Here is a 13,696-nt window from a genome sequence, read left to right on the forward strand (position 1 = left end):
AAAATTATTTGAATATACTAGTCTGAACTGAAGCAACAGTTACAGTTATGATAGACACAATGTAAAATGCACTTTCAATATGACAACACACAGATTGATGACTTGATTAAAATATTGCTCTAGTCTGATAAATCAAAAACCTTAACATTGAGTTGCTCCATTAGAAATTTCCATCTTACCCCTGTGATAACAGCTCCTCTGCACCAGCTCCCAACAGACAACAGGAGGAAGGACAGCAGCACCTCCCTGAAACCCATGACAGCAACAAGAGAACTGGACTCTCTCAGCACCCCCAGCACCACACAACAACTGTGAACTGTCTCTGTGGCACGTCAAGCTGGTTCCCCGACTCTTCAGCCACTCCTCAACGTTTACTCAACTCCTTAGAGAAGGCAGCCTCCCTTTCTCCTTCTCTTTATCCACCTGTGACCCCCCCACCCAACACTCTCCCCTCCCTCTCTTCTTTCCTCCCTCCTCATGCCAGAAAAATCCCCCTTACACCCCTTCTGCCTGTCCACTCAGAAGCTCTGTCATCTCACCTATCCAGATGATGGCTTACGAAGACTCACTTTAGGGTTCGACTACATCGTCTCTGGACCGGAGCTGTAAGAGTTTCCACCAAGCTAGCAAAAACAAACTAAAATAAATCTGACATGTCTGTGGAAGAAAGGGCACAAGTCCTGAGCTATTTGTCAATCAGAAGTGATCAAGACAAAACAAATAAAAATCAAAGCCATCTAATGAGTTTACTGACATTACCACATTACTGACTTGTGGGTTGGTCTTCTGGTAAAACAGAAACGAGAACGCGATATTTCTTATTTATCACATTACTGTATGGCAGGGGTAGGCAACCTTTCTGATGACGAGTGCCATTTAAAATTTCCTCAGAAGTCAGTGTGTCATTTGATTGCATTAGCAATAAATTTAATAACGCTCTATATGAACAGTTACACACTATATAGAACCACTTTATAGAATTATATTTGTTTGCAGATGTTGGCAGCTATCAGTGAATAGTTATCAGCTATTTTGAAACAAAAAAAGACTTTTTATCCATAACAGAAAATGAGCTGTACAACAGAAAATACAAATGCTATTTATGGTCTCCTCACAACAATGATAAGAACAATAAACTGGGCCAATATGACATGTTTGTTAATACAGGGAAAATGTGATCTCTGGTCTCCCACTCAGAGACACAGGTCTCCGAGTGTCCAGCATTCAGACGGCTGCCTCACAAATGTGAGAGAAAATCCGCTCACACAGATATGTAGAACCAAATACTGTCAATAAGGCCTCTGCAATGTTCTGAAGACAGTTAAACCTGTCAGGTAGTGACGTCCAGCAGGTGCAAATGCAGCTCCATGAACACTCACAGCTGTGGATTCCAGCTGCTTCGATGTTGCATTAACTGGCATTAACTCAGCCAGTTAATGTGAGACAAATCCAGCTGCTCATGAAAGATTTCTGGTTTGATCAGAAAAAAAAAATTGGTCCAAACACCTGAAAGTCCTAAAAACGCCTTGTGTCTCCAGTCTACGGATGTATCCGTGTATTTCCGTGATGCTGTGCTGAGCAGAAAGCTGCTGAAGCTTTTGAAATGTCGGAATATGGAAAGCTAACAACGACCCTCTCACCAGTAGGCTAAGTTATTTTTAGCCAATTACAAGTTGAATCTGGTAGTTGGGGTTGTTAGCTAAGATATGAAGAAGCAGCACAACTAATGTGTCTATGAGAGCTAATTTGCGATGTGCACCGCTGACGCGGCCATTTATTTTTTAATGCACCTTCTCATATTAATTCACTGCGTGTCGTGCCCAGGGCTGGACTGGGACAAAAATCGTCCTGGGCATTTTGACTAGAGACCGGCCCACCAGGTATTAAAGCCATAAAGCCTTTGAATGAAAACAAACGCTGTTGTGACAGTGATGTACAGTCTTGTTGTTATATGTATGATTTCTATACATTTTACGTCAGATAAAAACTTTGGTTGTAAGCTTCAGATAATTATTTAATAACAGACATTTTAAATGAGAATAAGAAAGAAAAGTATTTCTTTGTGCCCCCCTCTCCCTGTTAATGCCCTACCTGCCCCCCTGGCAAAACTTTGCTAAACCCGCCCCTGCACAGTTACCAGCTGTCAGCTAAGTAAAAAAAGGATCCTGGTGTTATTTGTCTCTCAGAAACAGTTCATAACTTCCCTTCAACTCAGTCATGTCACCTAAAAGGTAAACCTGCTTCTCCATCACAGCCCTGATGATTCAGTAAGGACATCTCCTGGTTTCCTCTTCATGTTTCCCTCTCACCAGATAACCAAACCGACATCATGACCAGCAGCTTTACAGCTGTGGCTCCAGCAAACATCAGCTGATACTAGAAAGTAATATTAAATAAATTCTAACAACAGCTGATCAAGCTTAAACGTGCTGCTGTTGTTTAGCGCGACATCCGCTGGTTTCCTCTTTCTGGCGCAAAGTGGGCGATAAACAAACAAGAGAGAACAGCTGATCATTGATCAGTTTCATGATTGAAGTAGCAACAGGAGAGGGAGGGGCAGAGAATGAGAGGAGAAGAGGCAGCTGCAGCGTAAAGACACAGAATAACTCCAGCTTTGTGTCTTTTTCATTGTAGCTGAAGTCCGGGACAAACTGCGTCCCTTCTCAGCTCAATACGAAACACGTAATAATTTCTCTGAATACGGACGATTCGTCTTTTTACTGGACGGTTGGCAACTCTACTAACTAACCTTATGAATAAAATAAAGTTCAACATCAGTAACATCATAGCACCCACCCAGCTGTATAGAAACTCCGTCATGCTAGCTAGTACGCAGTACGAGTTACTGTAACTGATTGTAAAAAGTCAGCACAATGAGAATACTCGTGCCATCAGTTAACCCTTTCGTGTGCCAACTGTGGCACGCGTGCCTAGGGTTGCCGACCCCTGCTGTATGGTGTGTGTCATGATGCTATGTGTTTTAAAGAGATTTAAATGAATGATTAAAACCTCGCACCACTCCTCACTGAGACGTCGAAGCTACAGTGCCACTAAAGTGATACGAGAATAGGAATAATGAGTCTTAATGTCTCTGAATTATGGTAGTGAGGATCGCAGTGATACATCGACTCTGAGTCAGGTCTCTATTTCAGATCCAAATTTCATTTGCAGATTTACTGCAGCTCTAATGTATAGGTCACGAATAACTGGATTTATACCAACCTCTGGTTGTACAAGATTAAAGATTTCCTGTGGGTGTGTGTGTGTGTGTGTGTGTGTGTGTGTGTGTGTGTGTGTGTGTGTGTGTGTGCAGGCCTGTTCTGCTATCTTTGGAGGACAAATTTTAATTTTAAATTTACTTAGATTTAGGGTTTCATTGAGAATTCAGTAAGGTTAGAGTGACTGGCTTTGCTGTGACGGCTAAGGTTACAGCAATGGGCTTATGGATTTAGTATTTTATTGGCTGTCCTCATGAAGATAGCAGGAGTTACTGTGTGTATGTGATGTGTACGTGATACATGAGCATGCATGTATGGCATAAAAAGCAGGCTGAAAATTGTTCCTTATGCACAGACTTATACTTTTACATGCGTCTGTGAGTACGTGACTGCTTGGACAGTGATGAGCAGCTGGTTGTCAGAGAAAACGGGCAGACTGTGATTTAAGTTGCGAAAAGAGAAATATGAGCGAGAGAAGACAAGAGCCAAAGACAGAAAAAAATTAGAGGGAAGGAGGGAGGGGGAGAGCACCCCTTGGGTTACTCAGCAGGACATTACCCTGCTACTGCACAGGTGATGGATTCCTCCAATGCAGTGGCCATATAATTACATTCACCCATTTTTGCCCTGTCAGCAGGAGCACTGAAGCCAAGCCATCCTGGGACAGGCAGCAGAAATCATGTGGAGGTGTGCCCAGAGGCCTCACACTAACTTCTAAAGAAATTGCATTAACAAAATCTGCCATCAAGAGGGTACAAGAAACAAGATTTCTGTTTTAAACCCAAAGTATTATTGCTATATTTTACATGCAATAAAAGCCATTGTTACCGTTCTTGTATTTATTATGCTGAGTCATTCTGTTATGTTACATGGATGGTGGAGAAGATTGTGTTTGAAGGGGTGATTTTGCTTCTCAGTACCGAGGAGCACCTTCGACATTGGAGTTGTTTTAGGCAACCTCAGCTTATTTGTGGGTGTCAAGTGACTGCTCCATAGGAATACATTGGGAAGTGAATAATCAATAAATATATTCAGAAGAAAAACTAAACTAATCTGATTTTATATTTATACACCTCTGAGTACCAAAATCAATTTCTAGTGGAGGTGGGTATGAAGAGAGTAACAGATCAATGATGAAATATAGAGGAGCAAGGTTTCATTACATAACCTATCTAGTGTAGACAGTTACTTCAGTGAATGAGGACCTCGGGACACGGAAGACTGTACTGAATATTATACTCATGAATCAAACACTTTTCGCAGAGTGGGGAATATGAAATCTCACCATGATGTAAATGTTACGGTCCTGTGTTTTGTCCACTGTTTGTTTTTTGTTCAGTGTTTGGGTTTTGAATTTTTCCTTTTTATATTTGAGTCTATTTGGGTTTTTGTTTGTTTGTTTATTCATGTTATGCAAAGTTGTTGTTGTTGTTTTTTTAATTTTTTTAGTTCTGGCTACTGTTTAGTTTTCATGGTGTTTTGGATGCCTTTTCAGATGGGTAACAAACCTACTGCTTGTTTTGGATCCATGATCTTTATTTAGCTTCAGTTCCTAGTTTGAGTTATTTCTCATGCGTTAAGTTCCTTCTGTGCTTGCCTCTGTTATTCCCTTCATCTTATCTTTTTGTGTCCTCCAGTGTTCCCTTCATTTTGAATATGAGCTTTCCTGTCTCTGTGTTTATTTGTAGCTTTTGGATTGTTTCCTGCTTTAGTGTGATTTATTTCTCTCTGATTTCCTGTTTTTGAATCGTATTTTCTGTCTGTTGAATTGTCTTGATTACTTTCATCTTTGTCATGTTGGTGTTTTGTTCCCTGTGCATGTGCTTTTGTTGTCTTCAGGTCTCCTTGTATTCTTTGTACTTTGTGCTTTTGGACTTATTATCAGCTTTCTATTGACTCCTCTGTGTTGTGTCCTGCATTCTGGCTTCATTGCACACAAAACTGTGACATACACTCACTGGCCACTTCATTAAATATGCAAGTTTGATGACTCTTTATTTAGGCATTGAGACAGTCGAGATGACATTTTGAAATTCAAACTGAGTATCAGAATGGAGAACAAAGGTGAGCTGTTCTGAGTTTTTCAGAAACTGCTGATCTACGGGGATTTTCCTGCACAATTAATTCTCTAGGGTGTAAATATGGAAGTTACAAAAGTGTATTAGCAAATATCGATCTATCTAGTCACAAACTCTGTGCTTTATATGAACGTAAGAACGGCCAATATATTATGAATTAGATAATATGGAAGTTAACCCCATAGAAAACAGAAAAGGCGAATGCAAGCAGGCAATAGATTTTAAACTGGGGAGTGTGAATCATCATTTTAAATGTCAGAAATACATTTGTATTTGTAATTGATTTTTTAAATCCATTTAGTGATGTCTCTTTTAAAAATTGCATTTTTTCAAAAGGGTTTTGAAAAAATAGTTTTTAAATTTGGCATTAAAAAATGTTTTTTTTAATTAAGTTTTTATTTGTTAGTTCAATGCCATTTTATTTTAAATATTTATTAAATTAATGGATTTATAGTTCATTTAGAAATATTTATTTATGATCAGTCCTTTTATTTTCGATTGAATTATCAAATAATTATTGACTTTATTAATGCCTGAATGTCCAATAAATGAATGAATGAGGGAATGTATTTTGATGCATCATTCATCATTAAATCGAAAACGAAACGCTTTATTTCAATGCACATGACTCACTTGGTCCTACAATACTATTGTATATTTCCGCGCTTGGCATATTTTGGTCCTCATATGGACCCTTAGTTCATGTGACAGTCAGCTGACTCTACCCGGAAACGTTGAGGTAGCAGACAACAACAAAAATACAGCTTCATTGAGCAAACTTCGATTTAAGTTATTCCCGATTGATAAGAATGGAGTCGACCCTCGAACAGCATCTCGATGATACGTAAGTTAAAACCACTCTAGCACTGAGTATATGTTTTACGTTTTTGTGACCTTTAAAGCGACTTTCGCTCCTTCTGTGTGTTTGTTTGTGGCAGCATGAAGAATCCAGCAGTGGTTGGTGTGCTCTGCACGGATCAACAAGGACACAACCTGGGCTGTAAGTGAGGAAACCCCAAACTAGTTCACGTTAACTGGCTTTTTACTTGTCAAAGTGCACTGGTGTCACTGCTCAGATGCTCAAAGTTATGGGTTATTTAGCCATAAGTCATTACGCTTTGGATGGGAGAGAGAGTACCGAGTGGTGTTGTTTTCACGAAAACATTAAGTTCTTATTGATCAATACTGGTCTACAAATAAGCATTTAAAGTAATACATAAGACAATATAAAACAGATTCAAGAGCAAAAGAATAATTCAAATAAACAAAGTAAAAACACAAGTATTAATTAAAAAAAATCCACGTTAAGCTCCTTCATAATAAAAAGGTTGTGGGCATTTCTTTGGAAATGTGGGGATTTTTTTTTTTACCTGCAATCTGTTAATTGTTGAAGCTCAACGGCCATACTAAAATTTCTACCTAAAGCATTGATCATAATGGGTTAGTGACGTTTGTCACTGCATGAAACAGAAAGATGCACTTACATCATTATGAAGGGAAAAAATATTCAAAAAGAATAGAAGCTTCTCAACTTAAAATTGTAGTAAAACTATATTGTATACTGATCTGAGTATTAGCATTGTACATACTGTATTTGTAGTCAAATGTAATCATTAGTTTTAGAATAATAAGTTCTAAGTTGTTTTTAAACCATCCACTACTAATACATTATTCTAATACAATAATAAAATACAATAATTAAAAAACTTTAACTATGTTGATGGAGAATTAATTTTCATTCTGCATATAAGTCAAGTGAGAATGAAAGACAATTAATTATGAAAGCTGAAATTTTGGGAATTTGGTGGTCTGCAGGATTCAGGTGTGTGTTAACACACAATGCCACAATCTTCCCATGAGTGGATGTCTCATGGTAAATGTGTTAAATGTTAAACATCGTGAACAAGATGGCTGCAGTGTGCTCCACCGAGTCCCGTGAAAACATTCTTTTTTTACATGCCTGAGAGTCAGCAGCCTGCTCCTATGCTTGCTCTATCAAGGATTAATAAATGTTTTAGTGATCCCTTGATTAACTTTGATGTAGTTCCTGTAAAAATCATCCAAACATGGGTATAAATGTTACAGATGGTATTTTTCAAATGTACAGTGGTCCCTCGTTTATCCTGGGGGTTACGTTCTAAAAATAACACGCGATAGGTTAAATCCGCGAAGTAGCCAACTTCATCTATAATAATTATAAAAAATAATCTCCAGTATTATAGAATGAAACCAAAGGCACCCGCGGTCGCCCCTGACGGTGCAAAACGTTTCGTTGACATTGTTGTGTTTGTTGGGGAGAAAACATACAAACATACAGTACAGCACTTCAGAGTCACACTGCTAGCGATTGAAGATTTATGTAAATTTGACAAGCTGAACGATTGATTGACAATGGTCTACAGCCAATCAGGACGCAGAACACAACGCGCTGTAAAAATAAATAAATAAAATAAAAACCATGCAAAATTGCACAAAAAATATCTGCGAAACAGCAAAGCTGCAAAAGGTGAACCGCGTTATAGCGAGGGACCACTGTAAATGTAAACGTTTTACTAGGTTTTCTCTGATACAAACAATTGCTGCTCTTTAATAACAAATTGTGTGTCGTGTATCTTTCATTCAAAAACATAATTAGCATATTGATAGTGGTATAACTCAGCTGGAAGGGTTATCACTTACACCAGATTATGTGCTGCTTTATCAGCATTTGCGGATTTTATTACATTTGACCAACAGACTTTCATATCATTGAAATACAAGTAGACTCTCTACTCACAGGCTCACTTTTCACTGCGATGGGATGTCCACTGTGTGATAGTTGTGTGTATTTGAAGTATATGCTTCAAAACAAACAAAAAAAGTTCATTAAAATATTATGAATAAAATCTTACTGGCCAAACAATTTTGCTGTCTGACTCTCTGACAGCTTTCGTATTGATTTGACTTCTTCCTACATTTTCGTTCAGTAGATTCACAGCACTCTCATGTCTGCGTAGTAAATATGAACCTAGAGCCAGCAGCCACTTAACTTACATACAAATCTACAGACAAATCCAACTAATTATCCACATAATGCTGTAAAATGTTCATTTTTGTTCATCTTACAAAACTGAAGTGCAGAAACAGCAAATTGTGTTTTCCAGGGTTTTCTTGACCAGGTGCAGAAACTTTCTGGATTTTTGCTAACAGTAGGCCTGGAAACGCAGTGAAGTTAGTGTGCTTGTCCAAAACCGTGGATTTGTTCCTTCAGGTGTAGCCTGGTTTTCCTTATCAACAAAGAAATGTGTTAAAATCAAAAAATGTTGGTTTGGCTCCTCAGCTAGAAGCTAGACAACATGAGTTTGTTAGATGCACGATGACCTTAAAGGGAAATTAATCAACACTGGTTTGAGTGGGGTTTTTTTTCTTCTAAAAAAAAGTCTTTTATTTCCAGGCCGCGGGTCCCTGTCTGATGAACATGGCGGTGTTGTGTCCGTTTTGGCCAAACAAGCTGCAGCTCTCACAAAAGACCCAACAGACACTCCAACCGTATGCCTGGAGTCCGAGTCGGGGTGAGCACTGACACGACTTTTGTCTTTTTGGTTTTTGTTTGACTGACTTTCATCTCTCCTTTTTTTCTCCATCTCAGTGAATTCAAGCATTGCACTGATTAATATGCAAGGAGATGAATACTGTTACGAAATCAGTTTCACCCCAGTTCTTTTTATTCCTCGGGCATCCAGAGACGGCACCGGAACTCAGTAGTCATTTTCACAAAACCTTTATTCATCTTCATTCATCTTCAGTTAAGCATGCATCTTCTAGAAGGGAGGACGTGCAAGGCCGGTGTCCCTCTGCAGATCTTCACTCCTTTGTCTGTGAAACACAGTTTTGTAGAAGCGACTCCATCATAAAACCACCATGGTGTGCTGCAAACTCTGTGTCTGTGTGTGTATGCACGAGCATGTGAGTGCCTGTGTGCGCGCGTACCTGTGTGTCTATGTGAGTGCACGTGAGTGACTATGCATGTAGGTGTGGGTGCGTCATAACAGTCAAAGCACTGTGTGTGTGTGTGTCTCTGTGTACGTGACTTCCTGCCGGTCATAAAAGTAATCTCCTCACCTAAGCTACACCAAATTCCTCTACACAACAGAGAACACAGAGTTAACATATTACAAACACTGAGACCGCCACCCAGGTCTCACCTGGGGAATTTCCACTCAACATTAACTTCTCTTTGTCTTACTTTCACAGCTCAAGTGGGGGAAAGTCTCCTAGAAATCTACTCCTAAGTTTATGACACACTCAGGCCTTTATTACATCGAGGGCAGTGTTAGTGTCTCTACAATAATTCTACATTTCTGAACTCTAAAGTAGGCTAAACATATCTTCAGTACCTCCAAAAAACATCTGAAAACAGGCCAAAATCAAATGATTAATTTCTCTAACTGATCACAGGCTTGACAAAAAGACTTTATTTTTGCAGCTCTGCTGCCCCCTTCTGGTGCACCATTAACATCAGCTCTCAAAATACTTGTGACCATAAAGGAGAAGTTATTAAAAATAAAATTAAGACTTTAAAGTGATAGGATAGAGACAATGGATGAGCCTGTTTTTTGTTGTTATTGTTTTTTAACTGTTTCCTTTTTAAAGGCGGTTATTTATTTTGTTCTGATTATTTCTAGAGTTTGATCATTTGTAACCACTTGATAAGAACAAATTTGTGGTTTTGTGATGAAATCTAGGAAGTGGTGCTTTCTTTCTGTGCTAGTTTACCTCGTTTACTGAAATTTGTGGTAATGATGATGACAAAAAAATTTTTTTGAGTAATAATCATTGATTGATTGCTCATACTGATGATCAGATTAGCAGTGTACGACTGACAGGTTGAAAAAGATTTATCAGTCAAAGGTGAAAACATGTCATAGAGAAAAACAGAGCATTTCCTGAACTTTGTCACCTTTGACTAATCCCTGTTTGTCAGTACAGTTTTTGTTTATCAGCTCAGAGTTTCTACATTTTTTTTATCTTTATTTGTTCTTTAGGAACATTCTGGTGAGGAGTCACGGGACCATCACAGTAGCAGTTCATAAGATTGCATCTTGAAGACAACCGACTCGCTGAGGATTTTTGTTCTCTTTTTGTAAAGAAGTGTATGCACATTAACTTTATTCACGCAATCCAAAAACTAATTTGCTGTTTCTGTATATTCAGACTCCATATTTCAATAAGAAGATGCTTGTTCTTTAAATTGAATGGTAAACGCTGATCTGAAAGTAATACTGTTACTTTGATATCGTTTCCAAAACCAGCTCCGTGCTTTGTTATATCAACGCTCTCTGTTCCTGTGTCTTTTTGATTTCAAGGCTGTCGTACACAGAGTAACAACCCCTAATAAACTTTAACTTGACTTTGAGATTGCCTAATGTGTGTTAAGTATTCATTGTTTTCTCCTTTGCTCAGTCTTACATGGTTGAGCCATTTTCTTGGAAGCTGGATGATATTTGCTGCAGAGGTGAGAACAAACTGGTTTCAGTGTTTGCAATCATTAAACGGAGCTGCTATAAAGCCCCAGTCGTTTTGAGAGTAGGTGCAGGTGGGAACAGGTATCATCTGGGTGCTCTCCTCTCTGTAAGAACTTGCACTGATTTTGTAATATTGCTTGCAGATGGCCTATTTTTAGATATAGTTCCCGCCTATCCTGCTTTCTATAGCACATGGTCTCCTATTCACATACTAGACCGTGTAATGTGAGTAAAGTCTGCCTCGCTCTAAGGTTCTGACCGCAGAGGGGATTTTTTTTTTTCCTTCCTAGTCTCCGAGCTTTCAGATTGGGGCTCATTGGTGCTACAGTCACGTGGTTCTCCTCCGCGAAGGCTTTGCCCTCTGCAGCTCCTCGGCACAGAGAGCGATGCTGAGGCTGAGATGTGAGATGCAACTTAGAGGGTCCCGCGCATAGAGGCAAAGTTATGGCACGATCATCCCCGGAGAAAAACGTCCCGCAGCAGTCTCTCTGTGCCGAGAAGTCCCTCAATGGTGACGCGCACGTCTTTCATGGGCGCAGAAGCTCTGAGCGAGAAAACCCCAAATTACGCGTCAAAACAAACTAGTTCAAAGCGGGACAGAAGCAAGTCGACGGCAGGGGGAAATCAAAGGTACGAGCAGCTTTTTCTTTAACTGCAAACACGTTTCAACTTACTTATTCCTCAGATGAGTAAACGAAATGTTCGGATTACATTTTAACCGGATTTTTCTTTTATTGGTAAAGATCTATGTTCCCCCACACACAAAGCTCAGACACGGACAGAAATATAACTGTCCAAAAACAGACCGGTATCCTCGTTGACCCATGAAAGTTATTTCGGGGTTAAGAGAGTTTCACCTAGATTGCGTCAGTCCAGGTTCGGGCCTCTTTTTTTGGTCTGGTGGATAAGAGATATAATCTCGTGTCAGTGCCATCCCATGTCTGCCTGAATTTTCACATCTGTTTGAGCGACCCTTCTCTTCACTTCGCAGCGGTGCTGAGTTGAAGTGAGCGGCGCAATGCAACCGGCCTGCGAAGTGAAGATAAGGACTGGCTTGCAGCTACACAAGGTAAGACCACCCTGTTTTTTCCTCACTATAATACGACTGCAAGTCAAAGGCTTGCTCCATAATCTCACTATTCCTGATGTAGAAGCAAGACTGCTGGAAGATATGGGTTATTTTGATTGATGGGACCAAAAGTCATAAAGACAGCGTCACCAAGCAATAATAAACGAATTATAATTAAATTAACTTTTTTGTGAGTTTTAGCAAAGTCGTAGTTTATGTAATCTCCTAGGAGATGTAAACTCCCATTTAATCTCCCAGGAGAAAAAAAAGTTCAGCTATCGATGCATAATCCACACAAAAGTATGTCACTGGCAGTGAACAGGCCTAATTACTAATACTTGTGCTTTGTTAACACCTTATGTTGACTGGAGTACTCCAAATAAAACATGTTATGATGAAGTGGTTGACTTGTTCCTCTGCTGATCACCTGGAGACTATGAATAGGACTTTGCATCTCCGGTCCAGGGGCGATTCCGGTGTGGTTCCAAAGCCCTGTGTGCATATGAAAAGTGGCACAGGTGACCACAACTATGTCCTTCACTATTTTTTATTTTCACAGGTTTTGCATACAAGGGCATGCCTTTTACTTTTAAGTGGAATTATAAACAAGCAAGTCTCAGGTCCCAAGCTGCACACGAGGTGATAAATCTATAAGAAGAAACTTAATGCGAGATAATTAATAGGGAACAAGGTTAAAGGTTGATCTAGCATGTTTAAGGGTTTTAAATAATCTGAGTTGTCTTTCACACTAATGCAGCTATAGAACACTTTTGGACCGGATGACTGTTTTTCACTAACCTAGTACTTTTAGGTCTTCTATAACTAAATATTGTTATTTACTAAGTCTGCATTCACAGAACAGTGTTCTCTTAGTTACTGATGGTGACTGTAGCTAGGATCATTGGAGTGAAAGATCAGATGCCGAGGCTCACTAATCGCAGGTTTGACATTATGCTGTGCACAAAGATCACTAATTTAATCATTCATTCATTTAATCTTGAGTCTATAACATCATTAATCTAGTAAATACCTCATCCATACCTGAAAAAAACTGAAATAATTCTTGACTTTTTATGTGACCTCCGCCTGGAAAATGCATCTTTTCCAGCCTGAGGAAACACAAATAATGAACAATCAAATCTATGCAGTGCGTGTTGGATCAGCCTGTTAATGACAGAAGGGAAACTGTGAAACTTAAAGTGCAGGACACAGAAAGTCAAATCAGGTATGTTACTTATCAACTAAAAGCAAAACATCTGCTCTTGCCACACCTCTGTGTGCCACACCTCTGTGTGGCAAGAGGACAGAATCTTGGTCGGATTGGACGCCCATCATAACAGACATGTTCACAGGATGTTCTTACTGAGGTTAGCGCTGTGTTCTTGTTACCTATTTTCCATCAAATAGGTTGCAAGCGAAGAAGGCAAACATCTGTGTAAAAGCAATGTATTGATGAGTGCATCTTTCACATTGAATTGGTCAAATGCACTCTATCTTTGCTACAAACAGCATTTCCAGTGAGGGTGCAGTGGACTTTTGACTTTTGGCTTTACAGTGTTGGTCTGTAAAGCTAAAAAGTCCACTGCACCCCACTGCACAAAGCGTCCCTTTCCATTATGAAAATGCTATCAATCCCCAACGAGAGCATGCTGTTCCCTGCCGAGTTAGAGGGACACGTCTTCCGTCAAATCGAACCCACCTATGCCCTATTCACTCCACCTCTAAAGAACTGCCCCAAAATTCATTAGGTTCTCATTTGCTCATGTCCCCTCTCCCCTTTATCCCCACCCCCTTCCTCTCTCTCTCTCTCTCTCTCTCTCTCTCTCT

The 13,696-nt window shown here is 39.5% G+C and overlaps 3 protein-coding genes across 3 annotated transcripts in view; 2 read left to right on the forward strand and 1 right to left on the reverse strand.

Moving 5' to 3' along the window:
* prok1 (prokineticin 1) overlaps positions 1–257 on the reverse strand; it is a 1,530-nt gene extending 1,273 nt beyond the window's left edge. The window contains exon 1 of the mRNA XM_005733051.1: positions 180–257. Within this exon, the coding sequence (XP_005733108.1) occupies positions 180–257 (78 nt within the window). The remainder of the gene's footprint in view (positions 1–179) is intronic.
* A 5,738-nt stretch (positions 258–5,995) lies between these two features.
* Positions 5,996–10,701, forward strand: lamtor5 (late endosomal/lysosomal adaptor, MAPK and MTOR activator 5). The gene is made up of 4 exons (XM_005732829.1): positions 5,996–6,140; positions 6,235–6,296; positions 8,730–8,847; positions 10,321–10,701. The coding sequence occupies exons 1-4, from the start codon at positions 6,106–6,108 to the stop codon at positions 10,379–10,381; spliced, it is 276 nt and encodes a 91-aa protein (XP_005732886.1). The 5' UTR covers positions 5,996–6,105; the 3' UTR covers positions 10,382–10,701.
* Positions 10,702–11,132: 431 nt separating this feature from the next.
* The window catches only part of slc16a4 (solute carrier family 16 member 4), a 28,328-nt gene continuing 25,764 nt past the window's right edge, over positions 11,133–13,696 (forward strand). Inside the window, exons 1-2 of the mRNA XM_005732830.1 lie at positions 11,133–11,430; positions 11,792–11,869. The gene's annotated coding sequence lies outside the window, so the exon portion shown is untranslated. The remainder of the gene's footprint in view (positions 11,431–11,791; positions 11,870–13,696) is intronic.

Source organism: Pundamilia nyererei, unplaced genomic scaffold, assembly GCF_000239375.1.
Source record: "Pundamilia nyererei isolate P.nyererei 1_Seehausen unplaced genomic scaffold, PunNye1.0 scaffold00049, whole genome shotgun sequence".
In the NCBI taxonomy this organism is placed as follows: Eukaryota; Metazoa; Chordata; class Actinopteri; order Cichliformes; family Cichlidae; genus Pundamilia; species Pundamilia nyererei.

What these genes read in the sequence shown, in the direction of transcription:
- lamtor5 (XM_005732829.1), top strand. Translation starts at nt 6,106, where the DNA reads ATGGAGTCGACCCTCGAACAGCATCTCGATGATAC. An exon ending in GAACAGCATCTCGATGATAC is followed by an intron (nt 6,141 to 6,234) that starts GTAAGTTAAAAC and finishes TGTTTGTGGCAG; the next exon opens with CATGAAGAATCCAGCAGTGG. An exon ending in ACAAGGACACAACCTGGGCT is followed by an intron (nt 6,297 to 8,729) that starts GTAAGTGAGGAA and finishes TTTTATTTCCAG; the next exon opens with GCCGCGGGTCCCTGTCTGAT.